The sequence below is a fragment of the Monodelphis domestica genome, chromosome 2, assembly GCF_027887165.1.
Source record: "Monodelphis domestica isolate mMonDom1 chromosome 2, mMonDom1.pri, whole genome shotgun sequence".
Classification (NCBI taxonomy): Eukaryota; Metazoa; Chordata; class Mammalia; order Didelphimorphia; family Didelphidae; genus Monodelphis; species Monodelphis domestica.
Genome location: NC_077228.1, coordinates 25,310,307 through 25,328,863, shown reverse-complemented (window position 1 = coordinate 25,328,863; position 18,557 = coordinate 25,310,307). Strand labels below are relative to the sequence as shown.

Sequence of the window (18,557 nt, the reverse complement as noted above, 5' to 3'; positions counted from 1 at the left end):
AAGGTAAAGGGCTAAAGCAGAATTTATCATGCGTCATCTGAACTGAAAAAAAAAGCAAGGCATAGTAACCATGTCTCAGATAAAGCTAAAGCAAAAATAGGTCTAATTAAGAGAGATAAGGAAATTATATCTTGGTAAAACATACCCTAGACAATGAAGCCATCACAAATACAGAAAATAACCTAATAACCTAAAATAACCTAATACAGAAGCCTCATGCCTCTATATTATGAACATTTTCTTTAAGCAGAGTTGAGAGTCTCTGGCCCAGTAAGGACCAAATTAAATCACAAAACTTTAAATTAAATATATTTTAACAGACAGGAAGTTACTGGTTATAAATAAGGCAGTCATTTCTAAATGAGCTTTCTCCATACATTCAGATCACCAACCTATTCCAGCAAAGATCAAAATACCAAATTTGAAGAAAAAGCTAAAAGGGAAGAAACTATGTTATATAATTAAGGTAGTTTCAACCTCACCATTTTAAACAAGCTATTGAGGTCAATGACAAATGGACAAAAGCAGAGGCATTTTCACAGGCTATCGCCATTTCCTAACTAACACGGATTAATGGCCACAACGAGGAGGCTGAAAGAGCCTAGAAACTTCTCCTGTAAGCAAATATTAGGTCTACTCTCAAGCCTCAAGTTATGGCAGTCAAGGAAAATGCCAATTTACCAAATGGTAGATCTTCTCATAAAAAGAGTAAAAAGCAATATAAAAAAAAAATAACTTTATAAAAAACTTAACAACGAAATGGAATCTAGACCTAACAAGAGCCTGTCTGGTTCAAAAGCTGCCTGGTTCAGCCCTCTCCTTTAACAGATAAGAAAACTAAGGCCTTGGAAGGGGAAAGTAACTAGTCTAATAACTTGTTACCCAGGTAGTGTGAGAGTCAGATCCCCTGACTCCAAAGCCAGTACTTTTTTCACTGTGTCAACTGTGTCAAGGGCATTTAAGAATGAACCATCTTTTTTTTTCTTTTCTTAAAAATTTATTATTTATTTATTTTTCATCCTTATTAAAAAAATTTTTTTGAGTCTATAGTGCTTTCTCTCCCTCCCTATCCATTGAAATGACAATGTCTTACTTATTAAACATGAAATTGGGCAAAACATTATATTAACTATGTTGCTAAAAGAAAATAGAGAAAAATAAAGTGAAAAAAAAAACATGCTCCAATCTACCTACACTCAAACTTCATCAATGCTCTTCCTGGAGGTAGATAGCTTCAGTCTAAAATCAAACCATTTAAGCTTTAAAATCAAAAGGCTATTTTTGGAAGGCCAAAAAGAGATACAAATTAACATTAATTTTATGTTCTTTCTTTCTTTCTTTGCTTCTTTGTTTCTCCTATACCTTTTATCTTATAATAGATATTAAGTCCTGGTTTGGAGACAGAGGAGCAGTAAGGGCCAGGCAGTTGTGGTTAAGTGACTTACTCAGGGTCACACGTAGGATGTATCTGAGGTTAGAGTTGATCCCAGGATTTCCCATCTCCAGGCCTGGCTCTCTATCTACTGATACACTAGCTCCCCCCAGCATTTTTCATCATAGGATCTTTGGGATATCTTTACCTAAGTAGCTAACATTGCAATATCGCTGTCATGGTGTACAATGTTCTGGTTCTGTTCACTTCACTTTGCCTCAGTTTATGAGTCTGCCAAAGTTTTTTTTTTTTTAAATCATCTCCCTCATTATTTCTTTGTAACACAAAAACATTGTCACATCGTATGCCACAGCTTGAAACTTCTAAAAGAACAAATAGATGAAAAGATGGAAACAATGTAAAAAGATTTCATGAGCGAACTCTTTCCCTCATCCTTCATTTAATAAGCATTGGCTAAATACCTATTATGTGTCAAGTACAAAGAAACAAGGAAACCCCCTTTTACCCTCAACAAAGTAGTGAGGTGACCATATTGGGCTGTAACAAAGATTTAGTCCTTACTCTGCTGTTTGAGAAAGTAGACATGGCAGCTGGGTCAAGTTGACAAGCATTTGTTAGGGACCTACTATGTGCCACTAAGGGCTGGGGATACAAAGATAAAAGTCAGTCAGTCCTTACTCTCAAGGAACTTACCAAAATAATAATAATAATAATAATAATAATAATAATAAATTTAAATAAAATTTAAATAAATTTTTTAAAAAAGGAATTTGCCCTCCAAGGGAGAAACAAAAAGCTACGTACAGATGAGCTCTACACAGATCATCACAGAAAGCAGTCACTAGAATTAAGGGAGACCATGAAAGGCTTCTTGAAGGAGGTGGCATTTTAGGTGAAACCCAGAGAAAGCTGGGAGATGGAGATAAGGAATCGAATTCCAGGCATGAAGAATAGCTGGTGAAAATCTCTAGAGTCTGCAGGTGGAGGGTCATGTGCAAGGGACAACAAGGAGGTCATCATTCCTGGATCCCAAAGCACTTGGAAGGAGGTAAGAAGGTTGGCTAGGTAGGATGGGACTGTTTATGAAGGGCTTTAAGAGCCAAAAAGAGGTTTTTATACTCCATTTTGGAGGTGATGGGGAGCTATGGGAGTTTATTGAATGGGGAGGGACTGGGTAACATGATCAGATTTGCTCTGAAAAAATAGGAAGTTTAGCAAAATCAATTTTGACAATAAGTAGAGAGTGCCTTGGAGTAGGGAGAAACTGGAGGCCAGCATCCACCAGCAGCTACTGCTACAGTCCAGATGTGAGGGGAGAAGGGGCTGCATCAGCGTGTTCGAGGAAAGGAGTGCATATATAGGAAGAACATTATGGAGATAGAAATGGCATGATGAGGCAACTCATTGGCTTTGGGGGGTGACAGAGTGAGGAGCCTGAGCTGTGAGCCTGGGGGAGTGGGAGCATGGAGGTGCCTTTGATCTGGGGAGGGTCTGGGCATAAAGTCAATCAGTTCCCTTTGGGCCATGCTGACTTTACTCCATCTATTAGGTAGTCAGCTCAAGATGTCCCCAAAGCAAGAGCTGTGAGATCGAAGGCCAGGAGAAGGGGAAGATAACTAGATGAGGGGGGAGGGGGAGGAAGGGGAGGATGAATAGCCAGATTGGATCAAGGACACCCAGCAGAAAGCTCGGCCCCAATTAAGGTCAACCCAACGGGCCCAGGCATTCCAATGGAATCCATCCACCAAAGGTATAAACTAGGTGGGAACAAACCCTTAATCCATGATCCAAGATGACAGTACAGGATACCACAGAGGGAATAGACTATAATTAACGGTTCCTCCTATCACTAGGCAGCATCTCAAAGGCCAGCGGTGAAGAGGTTCAATTTCATGGGCCTCAGGTGTGCCTAGAGGGGCACTTGTGTCTCTACCAGAAAGGGTGGCATGGGGGACAGGAATCAGAGCCCGGGCATTGGTAGCAGGGCTGGTGAGGGCACGACCATTTCTCCAGAAGCCTCCACTGAGGGAGAAGGGTCTTCCAGGAACCTGCCAGGAGTCACTCTCCTCTGCCTCAGTTTCCTCATCTGTAAAATGGGGATAATTATAGTATTTCCCCCAGGGTGGCTGTGCAGAAGGAATGAGCCCAGTGCCTGGCACACAGTAGGCGCCTAGTTGCCTCCCCTTCCCCCTTGGTCTCGGAGTTAGGTCTTGGGCCGGCCTCAGCTTTGTGGTCTATGAACCAGGACCCAGAAGCCTCCCCGACCCCAGCCCAAGCTGTGCACGGCCCTCCCCCGCCAGCACCCATCCATTTCTTCTTCCCTCCTTCCCTGTGACCCCTCCCTCTTTCCTCCTACCTTTTGTCCCCTCTCCCTCACTCCTTCCTTCCCCCTCCCTGTGAGCCCTCTCTCCTCCCCGCCAGGGCGGGACCTCTTCAGACCGGAACTAGATTTCCGGTTCGCTGATTCTACCCAGACGGGAGACGCTGAGCCTCCTGCTGTCCTTCTCCGCACCCGAGCGAGGTGGAAGCCACGGGTCGGACAGACCGGGAGGAGCCGCTATGAAGCCGCTGTTGGTGCGCCTGAGGTTCGGGTCCCTTCCGGGGCCGCTGTGGCTGCCGGGTGCCGGCGGCACTGGGCGGAGACGGCTCGGGGCCGAAGCGGGGGCTGGGGCCGAGCGGCAGTACCTGCAGCGGAGCGTCGTACCCACCCTGCACTTCCAGCCAAGCCTGCCTAGGTACCGCCAGGATTAGGGGCGTTCGGGGCGCAGGGTGCATTCAGGTCCTCCTTCGGGGAGGAGGGCGGGGAAGGACAAGCGGTTGTGCAGGTCTGACACTGGCCACGCCCCTGCCCAGCTCTTGTAGGGGAAAGGTCACGGCCGCCCGGGCTTTCCCATCCCCGCCCCCAGGAGAGGCTTCTAGTCCCTTGGGCCTCGGGGACCCAGGCCTGCCCGGGAAGGCTGGGGGGGGGGGGGGGTCCTCCACTGCGCCCTCCCCTCGCCCCTGCGTGACCCTCGGGGGCTGGGGGCCGGGATGCATCACTTCGCTTTCTCGGGTTTGGAGGCGGCTCCGGCCGGTCTGCTCCCCCCCCCCCCCCCCCCCCGTGGGACCTCCAAGGATGTTCACGCTCAGCCGAAATGCGGTGTATTTCCAGATCTCTGTGGGGGCGGGCGGGCGGGGGGGGGGGGGCGGTACCTGGCCCGGGACACCTGGCAAGAGCAGGTTGAATTTTCTGGTCTTGGGGGCTTCTTCCCGCAATCATTTACCCTTAGACCCAGCAGCCGGGCTTGGAGGCTGGAGGACTTCCTAGCTGGGTGACCCTGAGCAAGTCACTTATCCCTCCATTGCCCAGCCCTTACCGCTCTTTTGCCTTGGACCCCATCCTTAGCATGGATTCTGAGGCCGAAGGGAAGAGCTTTGTTTTAAGGAGGCTGTGGGGACTTGACAGTTTTCTCTGATCCAAAGCATCCTTGTTAACAGTAACTACCTAACCGGAGAATTGGTCCTCAGAGCTCTAGTCCTACCTCTGACCCTCCTTCGCTGGGTTGCCCTTCATCTCTCAGCCTCGGTTTCCTCCTCTCTAAAATGGGAACAATAAGAGCAACAGTTACTTCCGGTTTGTTAGGGGGACCAGGTTACAGAACAGGAGAGAGAAACTTACAGGGCTGTTGACAGGTTTGACTGGGAAACACCCTGGAAGAGAATTCCAGTCCCGGAAAATCTAGACTCTCCCTTTCCCTTGATCTTCCTGGACTCTCAGCCTCTTTCCAACCTCTGCTATACTTTTCATTACATGTCCTGCCGAAAACCAAAGAGTAGCGGCTTAACGTGTTTACAGCAAAAAGATCCCTTATTTGCACCAGATGGTGTGCTGCTAATATGGGACAAGAATCAAAATCTCCTTAACCTGGGGTTGTCCCTCTTCTCTTCTCTTTTGAGGGAATGACTTTCACACTTGAAAGGTGAGAACAAACATGGCGGAGAAGCATTTAAAGCCTGAGAGGGAGGAAGAGATTTCAAAACACACACACGCCCAGCTTTCTAGGCTCAAGTATATTAAGTGCCACATAACAGAGGCTGTTTACAGATGACACCTGTGGGATCATTGTCAGGAATCTCTGAAATGAAGATTGTAAGATAGGAAAATAATTTTCAAAAGGAGAGAGGAGGAGGAAGAAAAGGATAGTAAGGACATTATTGAGCTTGAGGTATGTCCGGAGGAAAATTCTAGGTCCCATTAAGAAAGAAATCAGTGACTATTAGGCACCAGCACGGGTTCACTAAGAATAAATTGTACCAGATCAACCTCATTTTATTTTTTTTTTTAAACCCTCACCTTCCATCTTGGTAATGGGGGTTAAGTGACTTGCCCAGGGTCACACAGCCAGGAAGTGTCTGAGGCCAAATTTGAACCCAGGACTTCCCATTTTTAGGCCTGACTCTCAATCCACTGAGCTACCCAGCTGCCCCCCTAATTTTCTTTTTCTGATAGTTTTTACTAGAGTGGTCAGTTCAGTCTTTTTTATATGGTGTGCCTGGACTTCATGCATTTTACTAATCTCTCTGAAGAAAGTGGAGGAGAAATCGAGTCAAGTCAGGGGCCAGTCAGGTGGATGTGTAAATGTTTAAAATCTGCTTAAAAGATTGTCAACTGGAGAGTTACCTCTAGTGCTGCTGCTCCTGCTTCTGCTGCTGCTAACAATCTCCAGGTATTTGAAAGGCTAAACAAAAAGCGCTCAGTGCACCTTGCCAGGGAGCTTTCTTCTCGAAAGACCAACACCTTGCCCTTCTCACACCGTGCCCCAGTGAGGAAAGAATATTGTGCTGTATCATTGCTCTGCTCCATCCTTTTCCTCATTTTGCCACATCCCTCTCATGGAAGGCAGGCCGTTTCCGAAGGGCAGCCCTCCTGGGGGAACACGTCTCTTCTCCTTGCTTTCCTTTCATCAGTTAGGGGTGACCTGCTCTACAAGAGGAAGCCCCAACAAGGGAGAACCTGATGGAGATGGCTTTGGTTTTTCTAGCCAGGATTGGGTTCCATAAAGCAACAAGCATTCCTTGAATGTCCAAAGAGGGGTGCAATCAACCACAGGTGAAGGCCAACCCTCTTTTTCCTGCTGTAGACTAATTCTGTCCCAACAGAATGAGTTCTGGAATCCCACCCCCATGAAGTAATATGGAGGAGCTGAGAACGCTTAACCCACTTTGTCATTAATATGGCCACCAATGGGAGAACTGCCTTGCCTTTGTCAGGGCAAAACAGAAGGATGGTTTTTAAGTCTAGGTTTAAAAGCCATGCCATCCTCAAGAGGGGCCATTGCTTGCCTAATGTAAACCTCAAATTTCCTTAGACTTATAAATGTTGGAAATTTCACCATTGGGATATTTCATACTTGGAAAATTTCTTACTGATAGTCTATTGGAATGGGAACTCCATTGGCATGGGAGGTTCCTTCTCTTCCCTTCTTAAGATTACTTTAGGACAGAAACCCTTTGCTGAACAATGGAAAGGACTTTGATCTATGCTTAAGCATAGAACAGGAATTTCTTTGAGTCTTGATTGATTTTAGAATTGATACAATGGAGATACTCCACCCTATTCAGTCCTAATAAGATTGAGTAAGGGCTGCAGCCTAGATCAAAATTTAATTATTCCAATCTCTACCATACTCAAGTTAACAGGATTTAGAAAGGGCTGGAACAAAGGAGTAAAGATTTAATCATTTGAAAAATATGACCTTCAACAGACATGTGCAAAAGCCAGAAACCTCTAGGCGGTCCTGGGTTAAGCGAGAGCCTCCATTGACAGGGAAATTGATGAAGAGTGATTGGTAGATGTGAGGACTGAGGGGAGGCAACTTGGATGGTGTCCTTAAAGATAGGAGGGTGGAGTTTTTGAGCGGTGTGGTTCCTGGGCTCTGGGGAAGCTTGCTCTGAAGGAAGCTGAAGGTGGGGGCCTCTGAGACTGTTTCTCCATTTTGGACACGTGAGTAATAGGGACTGATCTCTTTTCTTTGCCCCAGCTATCTAAGGGCTTGGGCCTTTTGGCCCAGCCTAAACAGAAGGGGTATTTAAGCCCTATTCCCTTCTCTCCCCTTTCTCTCTCTATATATATCTCTAATTCCTTTCTTGCTCCTATTGTAATTAAACTCCAAAAAAAGGCTGACGGCTGACTTGAGTTTTTCATTTAGGAATTACATAGCTGATTCCTTGGCGACCTTAAATTAATATATATCAGTCTTTTAAAGTGATTCCCTTGTAACACTAACGAATAGATCAATCATACTCAGAACTTTGTCTCTCAGAAGTTCTGTTTCAACACCCTCCTTTATTACTGAGTCATCTGTTCCTGTTAATAAATGATATTTTGCTTGGAGAATTGCCTCAGTTTGCCTTTTTAAATCTCAAACGCCCTGGGCTTTCCCAACTCTGCTCGCTTCTAAGTCTTCACTGACCTCTAACCCTTCCCATTGGGGCATAGAATATCTCCACCTTTCAGATCTCTAAGCGTGCTTAGCTTTCTGCAGTCCCTAACTTACCCTTCCTTTTTCTACCACCACAGCAGTAACTTGCATGTGCCATTCTGGTCTTCACTGTTTCTCTTTCAAAAAATGTGTTCTATGGCTTCACTCCAGGCATTTGGGTATTGTTTCCAGGAACACAGCTCAGGTACTGTCCATGTAGCTTGCATCCGTGGCTTTCCCCAACAGAGTTTGACCAACAGAGTGGGGTCAGGCGTTAGACGAGGCTTCCACAGATAAGGTGCCAACAGCTAAATTGCTGCTTGTGGATGCTCTTTAGAACTGCTGCTATTTTCGAAACCTTCTCTACAGTTTTGGCAGGAGCAACGCTAGTAGGAAAAGCCTGAGGCCCATTTGGGGTTGTGATGGTTCATCACAAAGAAGGCATCTTACTGAGCTTGCACCTTTGTGCCCACTCGGGGGCTTTGGACTATATAGCCTTTGTTCTGTGACTAAGTCTGTTTTGAGGCAGAATTGGGAAAAGCCCTGGATTCGAGTTCAGTCAGATACTGGCTCCACCTCTCACTACCCCGGAATCCGGGGCAAGGAAGGCACTTAACGTCTCTCATGTTTGTTCCTCTGTAAATCAATGGGGAAGATGGGAGTAGCTTAGGCATGACTGGCTGGCACTTTGTCTGAAAATAAGGGCTTGGGGGTGTTGTTAGACTCTAAGCCAGGAGGTGGAGGTGATGGTTCTCCTGCTCTGCTCTGGCTAGAGGATATTTGGAGTATTTAGAGGAGGGAGTCCAGGCAGAAAGAACCCCGGGTGTCCCCCTGCCATGACATAACTCTGAAGCTCCTCTCACTGTCCTCTTTCAGGCCCTACCCCACCGATTATTTCAGAATCCTAGCTCTAGAAGGGACCTCAGAGGTCCAGAGGCCCACCTTCTTTCCAGTAAGAGTATTGTGAATGTAAAGTGGGGAAGCAGCCAGGAAGATAGACCAGAAGTGAAGCAGGCTGTGCCCCTGAGGGCCTGGCCTTTTCTTGGGATCCTTAGGAGAGAAACACTCAGGGAAGGGAATACAAGGTGGGAAGCTAGAGGAAAGGAGGAGGAAATCCAGAAGAGGTCATGCTTCCAGAGTCCCTTTGTTTAACACCAGGGCAAATGCAGTAACAGCCAAGATAACCTTCCAGGCCCTCAGATGCCCCAAGGCCAGTCCCTCTCTTTGTGGCTGGAGCTGCCTCTTCCCCGATCAAGGCTGTCTGTGGCCAATGGCAGCTTCTAGAGGTTCTGTGGACACACCCTATGTAGAGCTTTGTGCCAGGGGAACAAGACTGAGCAGAGCTGACCAGGTTTCTAGATGGAGAACCTTCTGGAGTTATAGGGGAGACAAGGGGTGGAATAGGCTTGTGGCATCTCCACAGGGTTATTGCAGAGCAGCTGTTTTCCTAACCCAGGCTGGTAACAAGGCCTTGTAAGTGAATCCATTAGAAAGCTGACTGGGATATCAAGTGTCCAGCCTGGAGAAGGTAAGACCAGTGACAGTCCAGTCAAGGACTCGGGAATTGTGATTCAGCCAACATTAAACACCCTCTCTGTGCCAGGCCCTCAAAATATCACCACCAAATGGTTACTGCCTCCAAGGGAGCTTCCATTCCACTGGCCTGGGGGTTTATAGATGCACACATGTGACTACAGAGGGAGAAAGTACTTGGAGGGAACTTTCTGTCTCTGCTCTGTTTGAAAGGAATTACTTTCTAAGTTTCAGTTTAGACTTGGAGATAAGCTGAATTTGTTACTGTACATTGTCAACAACAAACTGCCTACTGTTCTCTCAAGATACCCTGGGCTGGGATTGTCTGATACTGATACAAAGAACAGGAGCCCCTGGCACCTGGCATTGGGCCTGTCGTCTAGACACTGCTCCCATTTCACAAAGGGAGGGCATTTATAGGGAGAGAAATAAAGCGATTTACTTGAAGTCCTGCAGGTTGCAGCCATAATTTGAACTCAGATCTCTGGATCCCAAGCCCAATTGGACACAGCAAATGTTCATTTGAGTGCCCTTATGTTCTGTGTACTGCTTTAGGTACTGAGAATACAGACAGAAATGAAACAATCCCTGCCCGCAAGGAGCTTACCTTCTGTGGAGAGGATATGCTATGTCCAGGATAGGTGTACAAGCTAGGGACAGATCAAAGGCAGATCTCATTTGAGGAGAGAAGGACCACCAACAGCCATCAGGAAGTAAAGGAAGTGGGACCCGAACTGAGCCTTGACAGAAGATGATCGGTCTGGGAGGCAAAGAAGAGGGCAAAGTGTATTCTAGCTCTTGGACAGCCTGCACCAAAGGCATGGAGGTAGGAGGTGGCAGAGGAGGGGATTCCAGGTAAAGAGGAAACTAGCCAGGAGTCAGCTTTCCAGGAGACAGTAGGGAGCCCCACCGTTTAGTTACTGTTGTGCCTGAGGAATGTTGCTTTAGTTACTGCATGAAGGATGAGGAGAGGCTGGAAGCCAGGAGGCCGATTCTAGTTAGGGGAATTGAGGCCTGCAGGTGAGGGGAGAAGGGGCTCCTGGGGGGGGGGGGGGGAGAATGGGGAAAGACTTGAGGTTGTTCTCTGGGAGGCTGGTGGGGATGGGCTATTTCCACGGGGGGCCAATGAGGTCATTTTGGCCTACTGAGCCACAGAGATAGTTAGACCGCCTCTACGGAGAAATGAATCCACCACTATCTGCTTGTTACGGTGGGTGACGGGTTTGAGGAGTCTTTTCTATCCAAATCCCACCTGGCTGACCAAATTCTTCTCTTCAGGCTGCCTATTCCCAAACTTGAAGACACCATGAAGAGATACCTCAGTGCCCAGAGACCTCTTTTAGATGACAGCCAGTTCAGGTAAAGACCAACGGCCCAGATTGGGCTGTGGAACCGAGCCCTTTTTCCCCTTGGGAAAGCTGCCTTCCCCCCAGGTTAAGGAAGTACAGAGTATGCTCATGGCCACAACCCCAGCCACCCACCTGGGGAGTTTGCAGTTTATGCCCTCCTCCTTCCTAGTGGCCAGGGTGGGGAAAGATGAGCCTGAACAGAGCCAAAGGCCAGGCCTCACTGGGCCGTTGCTCCCCCATGATTCAGAGCCTGTGAGGGCTCAGAGTGGATCTCCCTTCTCTGCCCAAACCCCTCAGGCCACATTTCCCAGGTCTGCCCCTCATACCCCACGTGGCCGAAGCAGCTGGACTCTTTCCTCTGTGCCTGAAACGTCCTCTCCTCAGTCCCAGCTGCCAGGCGCCATTGCTTGTGGTCTTGTCTCATCCCACTCAGCGGCAGGTTCTGTCTGTCCTCCAGTATTCCCTCCTCTGAATTATACTTAGCTATGTATGTGCCCTGTTCCCCCACCCCTAGAATATTAGCTCCTTGGGTGGGAACTGCCACTTGGTCTTTGCATCTCTGGGACAAGCCTGCACACAGTAGGTAATTAATGCATGTGAGTAGTTAAGAGGACCAGAGAGGCCAGTCAGGTCACATGAAGTCGAACCTTAGCTGACTTTCACTACCTGAACCAGGCAACCAAATATCCAGAGTCTGGTCCTGGACTCAGACAATGTAGAACACTTTTTTTTTTAATCAATTCACCAGGAATTATAGAATTGACTTAGGGTTGACATGCTTCCCTTTCTGGAAAACCAGGATGACATCTGCCCTTTCTAGTCCTGGGATGCGTCTCTTCTCCAGGGTCTTCCAAAGATCAGCAGCAGCAGCTCACTCAATAAACACTTATTAAGCTCCTTCCGGATGCCTGGCACTGTAGTGATATAAAGAGAGGCAAAAGATAGCCTTGCCCTTAAAGAGTGCCCAGTCTAATGGGAGGGGGCAGCACACAAAAAGCTGGGAAATGGGGAAGGGTATTTTAGCCCAGAGATCCTCCTTAAAGGGGAGATGGGGGGAGGGCTCTCCACTGTCCATCCTCCACCCACTACAGTCAGAGAGAAGGGCCGCAGGGGCTAGGAGTACTGCTGAATAGCCTTGATACAGTCTTTCCCACATCATAGCATGAGAGGCATCATGGATGATGAGTTTAAGATGAAGTCCAGAAGGTCAGCCAGGTGGGAAATGAATCCCCTTTGGGTCATTTAGGCCCTAAGGCCCTAGGTGACTTTCTAGGGAAAGTTCTTTTTAGAGGTGTTGAGGATCCCAGGAAGGAGCACTGCACTTGGAAGTAGGAAGGGCCTGGCTTGGAATCCCACCTCTGTCCCTAACAAGGTGACTCTGGTAAGGCAGTTCTCCAGGGACAGAGCCTGGGCACAATGCTTCACAAGCCGTAAGTACTACAGAGCCTTGTGTAAATTATCTCAGAAATGGGGTAATAAAATGAGGGGGTGTCCCTCGATTGGGGAATGTTGGTGATGGAATACTATTATGCTCAAAGGAATGATGAACTGGAGGGATTCCATGTGAACTGGAAGGACCTCCAGGAATTGATGCAGAGTGAAAGGAGCAGAACCAGGAGAACATTGTACACAAAGACTGATACACTGTGGCACAATTGAATGTAATGGACTTTGCTAATACAAGATAATCCCAAGGGACTTATGAGAAAGAATGCTTCCCACATCAAGAGAAAGAACTGTGGGAGCAGAAATGGATATATGATTGGGGGTTTGGGTTTTAAAAGATTGCTTTATTATAAGATGGAAATAGGTATAAGTAGTAACATTTGTATAATTCAGAAATCAGATCCGGGAGGGGAGAGGGAAGAGGGGAGGAAAGAAAATGAAAGATGTAAACATGGAAAAATATTTTTAAAATTAAAAATAAAAAGGGGGGGGTAATAATGGTCTTGGGTACTTTATTTGTAGACATTAAAATACTACAGAATGTGAGCTCTATGATGGCCCTGTTGGGCTCTGCAGTTCCCTCCTCTGCACACACTGCCCATTATGACTTTTAAAAGTTGTCCAGCTCCTGCCATGGTCTGACTCTTCCCCTCTTGGATGTTTCAGGAAGACGGAGCAGCTCTGCCGGTCCTTTGAAAGTGGACTTGGCCAAGCACTACATGCCCAACTGGTTGCTCAGGACAAACAGAATAAACACACCAGCTACATCTCAGGTAGGCTGACGTGAAACATGAAGCCGAGCATGCTCTGTTTGGGTGCCGCAGTCAAGAACAAATTCATTTTGCCCTGGAGGCCCTTGTGGTGGTGGGTCAGGCCACCAGCAGGGGAATTCTGGTCCTAAAGGGATTTAGAGTGAAGAAGCACAGGAAGTCAGGTATTTTGGAGAGGGCCAGGGTAAGTGATGGCTGAAGGGGGAGAAAGATGAGGGATGTCCCCCATCAGAAGCTTTTGCTTCTGGCCTTCCTGTTCACCAATGAGGGGCTTTGTCTTTGGACAGTTATGATGGGAAAGAATTGATGTAGATGCAATAGTTTCTCTCGATGTGCACATGAATAGTGTCCCTTTGTGTACAGCCATGGCTCCTGTGGGCAGCTTTTCTGGACTTTGATAAAACAAACATTTCTTGTTTGGGTCAGCAGAATAATCTTAGGCCCCTGGAACATCCAGCCTGGAAGGACCTCAGGAAGTCATCCACTGATTCCTGGGCAGGCCCTTTGTCTTTCCCAAGGGCACGGAGGGCCTGAACCGAGGTCCTGCAGTAGCTCAGGGATCGTGCTGGGCTTGGAGCCCAGGTTTCCTGCCTCCCCACCCAGTTCCCCTTTCCCCGTGGTCTGCCTCTCCAAAAGGATGGCACACTCTGGATGCTGTCCTTGGCATTGTAAATGATAGGCTTGAGAGTCAGGATTCAAACCCGGGTCTTCTAACTTGAAATCCATTCTGCTTGCCGTTGCCCTGCCCTTCAGTGGGACCCTAAAGTGAGGGCTGGCAGCCCAGCCCCCGTTGCATTCTGTGACTCCCTTGGAATTGCTCAGCCAGGAAGTGGTAGACCCAGAGCCGGCTGGGTGTTCCTGCTGCTGCTCGTGCCCTTCTGGGCAGAGGGGCACCATGGCCCACCTATACTGAAAGCACTTCTCTGCTATTCTCTGAAACGGGGAGTCCCTGTGCTCTCTTCTGGCCTTGGGGTCCCCTGGCAGGGAGCCACATGGGCAGGGATGGGGGGGGCATGTGTTACTTGTGCTAATTCTATTCTCTCAAGAACCAGGGAAGGAAACGATGAGGATGGAGAAGAGCCAGAACAGAATAGATGAGGCAGACGAGAAAAAGGATGAGTGCAAAGAGAGGGGGAGAGCCGAGGGAGGAAGGCCGAGCCAGCCTAGCGTGTGTGTACATCAGTGACCTCGGCGCCTCCCGAACACACGCGGCCTCAGCACGGCTCAGACAACCTGCGTGGAGGCTCGTGCCGAGCCCTCCCTCGGCAGCAGTGCCGGGCCCAGGAGCCAGGCAGCCGGGAGCTTTAGGAGGGCTTGCTTACACTGACGTGGAGGCCTGCAGGGCATTTGGGCTTGTCCTCATCCGGGGACTTTTCCAGCCGCCTCTCCCCCTCAAGCCTTGCCCTGTGCAGGAATGAGTCTGGTCAGGAAGGCCTCGGCCGGCCTTTGCACTCTACAGTCATTGGGTTGTGGAGACGAGTAAAGAGCGGCTCCTCGGAGGGGCCTTCCGTGCTGGTGACGTGTTACTTCCCGTCTCCTCTTAGGTCCCTGGTTTGACATGTACCTCTCTGCCCGCGACTCCGTTGTTCTGAATTTTAACCCGTTCATGTCTTTCAACCCTGACCCAAAGCCCGATTATAACGACCAGCTCACGCGCGCGACCAACCTCACAGTGTCGGCCGTGCGCTTCATGAAGACCCTCCGGGCCGGCCTGCTGGAGCCCGAGGTGTTCCACCTGGACCCCGCCAGGAGCGACACGGACGCTTTCAAGCGGCTGATCCGCCTCGTGCCTTCATCCCTGGCCTGGTACGGGGCCTACATGGTCAATGCCTACCCCTTGGACATGTCCCAGTATTTCCGACTTTTCAATTCGACTCGCTTACCCAAGCCTGGCCGAGATGAGCTGTTCACCAGGGAGAAGGAGAAGCACCTGCTCGTGCTGAGGAATGGGAATTTCTACGTCTTTGACGTCCTGGACCGGGACGGCAACGTGCTCCGAGCAGCCGAAGTCCTCGCCCACCTCGGGCACATCCTCTCCGACGGCAGCCCCCCTCCCCAGTTCCCTCTGGCCTATCTGACCTCTGAGAACCGCGACGTCTGGGCCGGCCTGAGGCAGGAGCTGCTGAACAACGGCAACGAGGAAGCCCTTGGGAAAGTGGACTCGGCCCTGTTCTGCCTGTGTCTGGACGGCTTCCCCATCGCAGACCTGGCCCACTTGTCCCATACCATGCTGCACGGAGATGGGGCGAACCGATGGTTTGACAAGTCCTTCAGCCTCATCGTGGCCAAGGATGGCAACACCGCCATCAACTTCGAGCACTCCTGGGGCGATGGCGTGGCCGTGCTGAGGTTCTTCAACGAGGTGTTCAAAGACAGCACCCAGAGCCCCGCCGTCACGCCCCAGGCCCGGCCCGCTCCCGTCGACTCCTCGAGGGCCGTGCAGAAGCTTGACTTCAGACTGAACGATACCTTGAAGGCTGGCATCGCCAGAGCCAAAGAGAAGTTCGACTCCACCATGCAGACCCTCACGGTGGACAGCATTCAGTTCCAACGAGGAGGTAAAGAGTTCTTGAAGAGGCACAAAATCAGTCCGGATGCCGTGGCCCAGCTTGCCTTCCAGATGGCCTTCTTCCGGCAGTACGGACAGACCGTGGCCACCTACGAGTCCTGCAGCACGGCGGCGTTCAGACACGGCCGCACGGAGACCGTCCGTCCAGCTTCTGTGTTCACTAAGAGATGCTCCGAGGCGTTTGTCCGAGAGCCTTCCGGGAGCAGCCCAGACCAGCTGAGAGACATGATTGCCCAGTGCTCCAAGTACCACAACCAGCTGACAAAAGAAGCCGCGATGGGTAAGTGCCCAGGGAGGCCTGGGAAAGGGCAGGGAAGCCAGATGGGCTCCACGTGGGAGGGACTCGGCTGGTAGTGGCCCGAATGGCCTCCACCGGCCAGGAGGACGCCTCGCTAGAAGTGTGGCTGCATGGAGGCGTCACGGGGAATGGAGTGGGACCACATGGCCTCCACAAGCCTCTCTGGATGCCCCTTTGGCTTCAGATCTTTGAAGCATGCATCCACCATCCTACTGGACGGAGGCCGAGCCCGGCGCACCAGGAGGTTTATTGGAGTCGACCAGCAGTCACTGTTTTGCCTTCTGTGTCCCACAGGCCAGGGCTTCGACAGACACTTGTTTGCTTTGAAATACCTGGCAGCAGCCGAAGGCCACCCCCTGCCCGACATATACCAGGACCCCGCCTACGGGCAGATAAACCACAACATCCTGTCCACCAGCACCCTGACCAGCCCTGCTGTGAACATCGGCGGCTTTGCCCCTGTCGTCCCCGATGGCTTTGGCATCGGCTATGGGGTCCACGAGGACTGGATTGGGTGCAACATCTCCTCCTACCCTGGGCGGGATGTCAGGGAGTTCCTCCGGTGTGTGGATAAGGCCCTGGGTGACATCTTTGACGTCCTGGAAGGGAAACCGGTCAGGAGTTAGTGGGGACAGTTGAGGCTTTTAAGTGCGTAGCTGGGACACCCCATCTCTCGTGAGAACCAGGCGTGGGGAGGGGGCTGGTTGGGAGTGTCCGTGAGCTCTAGAATCATGAAATGTCTGAGTGACGAATGTGATCACATTTTAATTTAAAAATCATGAGTCCAGCCACCATGATGGCTATTCAGAGCAAGATGGATTGCATGAGTTAAATGGTGAATCGTGATTTGGGGGGGCCACAGCTGGTGTTTCTCCCAGACGGGTAAAGTGTCTCCACAGGGATGGCCTGCGGTTGTTAGACATCCATCTTCCTGCAATAAACCTCTCTGGAGACCCAGGGCTTGTGTCAGCTTCTTCTCTCGCCCAGGGCAGGCCAGCACAGTGTGGGCATGCGTTCCCTCCCCAGGATCCGAGGCTCTATTGGCACAGGGAGATCCCAGGATGACACTCCCTTCCGCCAGTGCCCATCAGTGAGCTAAGAGCCTCCCGGAGCGAGTTCTCTTCAGCTGAGAAGTGAGGCCCGAAAGGGCCAGACCGTCCCCTTGGCCACGCTGCCTCAGGAGAACGCTTAGAAAACAGAAAAGAAGACTAGAGAGCTTGGGAAAGCCCTTTCTATGCAGGCTTTAGGGCAGGTAGTTTTGACTAAAGAAGAAACCAAGACTGGGAAATAAGGCGGCACTCCATCCCCTCCATTTCCAGGCTTGGGGGAGGCCCCGGCGCATCGAGTAGGCAGAAGAGTTCCCGTCCCCAACAAGAGCAGGAAGTCCAGGGAGCACCAGATGGCAGCCTGAGGTCGAGCCTCTTCTCTGCCATCTGGTTAATTAACCCTAAGACTGTCCGACATTATATCTGTAGAACGAAGGGCCCTCGCAGGGCTGGCTGAGCAACCTCTGCTGGCAGTGCTGGCCTTTATTACCTCCAGTTACTGGCAGTTCCCATCTGAACAAGAGCCAACAAAACGAAGGTTTGCAAAATGACTTGAAGATCTGCAGCTATCCATAGCCCGTCTTAGGGCCGAGCAAACCGGGGTGTGGGGAGGTGTGAGCCACAAAGCTGGGATGTTGACAGGGTGCGATTTGGGGGCTTTGGAGCCCCCTTTGGAGTCTGCCCTTCAGACAGTGGGAAGATCACTCCCAACTTGTCCCTAATTCAGCCTCATGAAGCACCCCGCGCTGTGCCAAGGCGTGGTGCGCTGGGTGAGAAGCCCAGACTCCTGCAGCTCGACAGGGAGGGGTCCCTGCCAATGTGTGCCGTCATTTCAAAGGGACCAGGCAAGACAGGCCTGAGACTTGGCCTAAGCTAGCCCCGTCTGGATCCAGCACTAGGATGGAGGAGGTTAAGGAGTGAGGCGTCAGGGAGCCCACTGGATCAGAGACCAGGCTCCTGCTGCTCCGATGGGACTCGCTTCCTCGAACCCTGGGAAGCTGGCACAATAGTGGCAGTCACTGGGAGTGGCCTTGCGAATGGTGGCCCCAAGGGACCCGCTTTATGTCTGCTGTAGCTTTTCCTCCTCCGTGGAGTCACTTCTCAACCATAACACTCGCTTACACACTTCACGGGACCCCTTCTTGGGTTGTGCCTCTATTCAGCAGCCTTGTTCCATGGAACTTCAGTCAGAAGAACCTCCGGGGGCTTCCACCCAATGCAGTCTAGTCTCAAGTCGTTATTAAGCACCTAGTATATACACATACGCTGGGGCTTGGGGGGCATATGGGCAATGGGGCTGTCCTCAAGGGGCTCGTGTTCTCCTGGGGAGAGGCAACGTGTAAATCCTCGAGTGTGTTCAGGGGAAGTTTCCAGAAGAACTGAATCTTGAAGATGGCGATTCGGAAGAACTGAGGATTCTAGAGGGGGGGAGGGGGCCCTCTACCTCCCCTGCTCCCTTTCCCCACTCGAGCTTCGGCAGTGGCCCCTTCGACAGGAAGCTCCATGGAGATTCTCTTTTCGGATGACCACCCTTCAGTTCAACAGCATTCAGACCTCAGGGAGCCACCTCCGCCTCCTGCCCCGCAGCCCTTTCTTTCCATTCAGGGCACCTCCAGCCTTGGCCTGGGTTACATCCATCAGAGCTTCATCCTTGCTGCTCCGCTTCCAGTCTCCTGGGCACGGGTCTGTCTG

General features: G+C 50.3%; 1 protein-coding gene across 3 annotated transcripts; it reads left to right on the top strand.

The window, feature by feature from the left end:
* The first annotated feature begins 3,816 nt into the window (after nt 1-3,816).
* Nucleotides 3,817-16,776, top strand: CPT2 (carnitine palmitoyltransferase 2). 3 transcript variants are annotated; one of them, XM_056815112.1, is made up of 6 exons: nt 3,998-4,128; nt 9,943-10,213; nt 10,666-10,746; nt 12,849-12,955; nt 14,497-15,801; nt 16,114-16,776. In XM_056815112.1, exons 3-6 carry the CDS (start codon nt 10,694-10,696, stop codon nt 16,443-16,445), a joined length of 1,797 nt encoding a protein of 598 aa, XP_056671090.1. In that variant the 5' UTR covers nt 3,998-4,128; nt 9,943-10,213; nt 10,666-10,693; the 3' UTR covers nt 16,446-16,776. The 3 variants fall into 3 exon arrangements, with proteins under 3 accessions (XP_001370973.2, XP_056671090.1, XP_056671091.1); XM_001370936.5 differs by lacking the exon at nt 9,943-10,213 and having other exon boundaries at nt 3,817-4,128; XM_056815113.1 differs by lacking the exons at nt 3,998-4,128; nt 9,943-10,213 and adding an exon at nt 4,647-7,376.
* Nucleotides 16,777-18,557: the final 1,781 nt, after the last annotated feature.

What these genes read in the sequence shown, in the direction of transcription:
- CPT2 (XM_001370936.5), top strand. Translation starts at nt 3,953, where the DNA reads ATGAAGCCGCTGTTGGTGCGCCTGAGGTTCGGGTCCCTTCCGGGGCCG. An exon ending in TTCCAGCCAAGCCTGCCTAG is followed by an intron (nt 4,129 to 10,665) that starts GTACCGCCAGGA and finishes TCTTCTCTTCAG; the next exon opens with GCTGCCTATTCCCAAACTTG. An exon ending in GACAAAAGAAGCCGCGATGG is followed by an intron (nt 15,802 to 16,113) that starts GTAAGTGCCCAG and finishes TGTGTCCCACAG; the next exon opens with GCCAGGGCTTCGACAGACAC.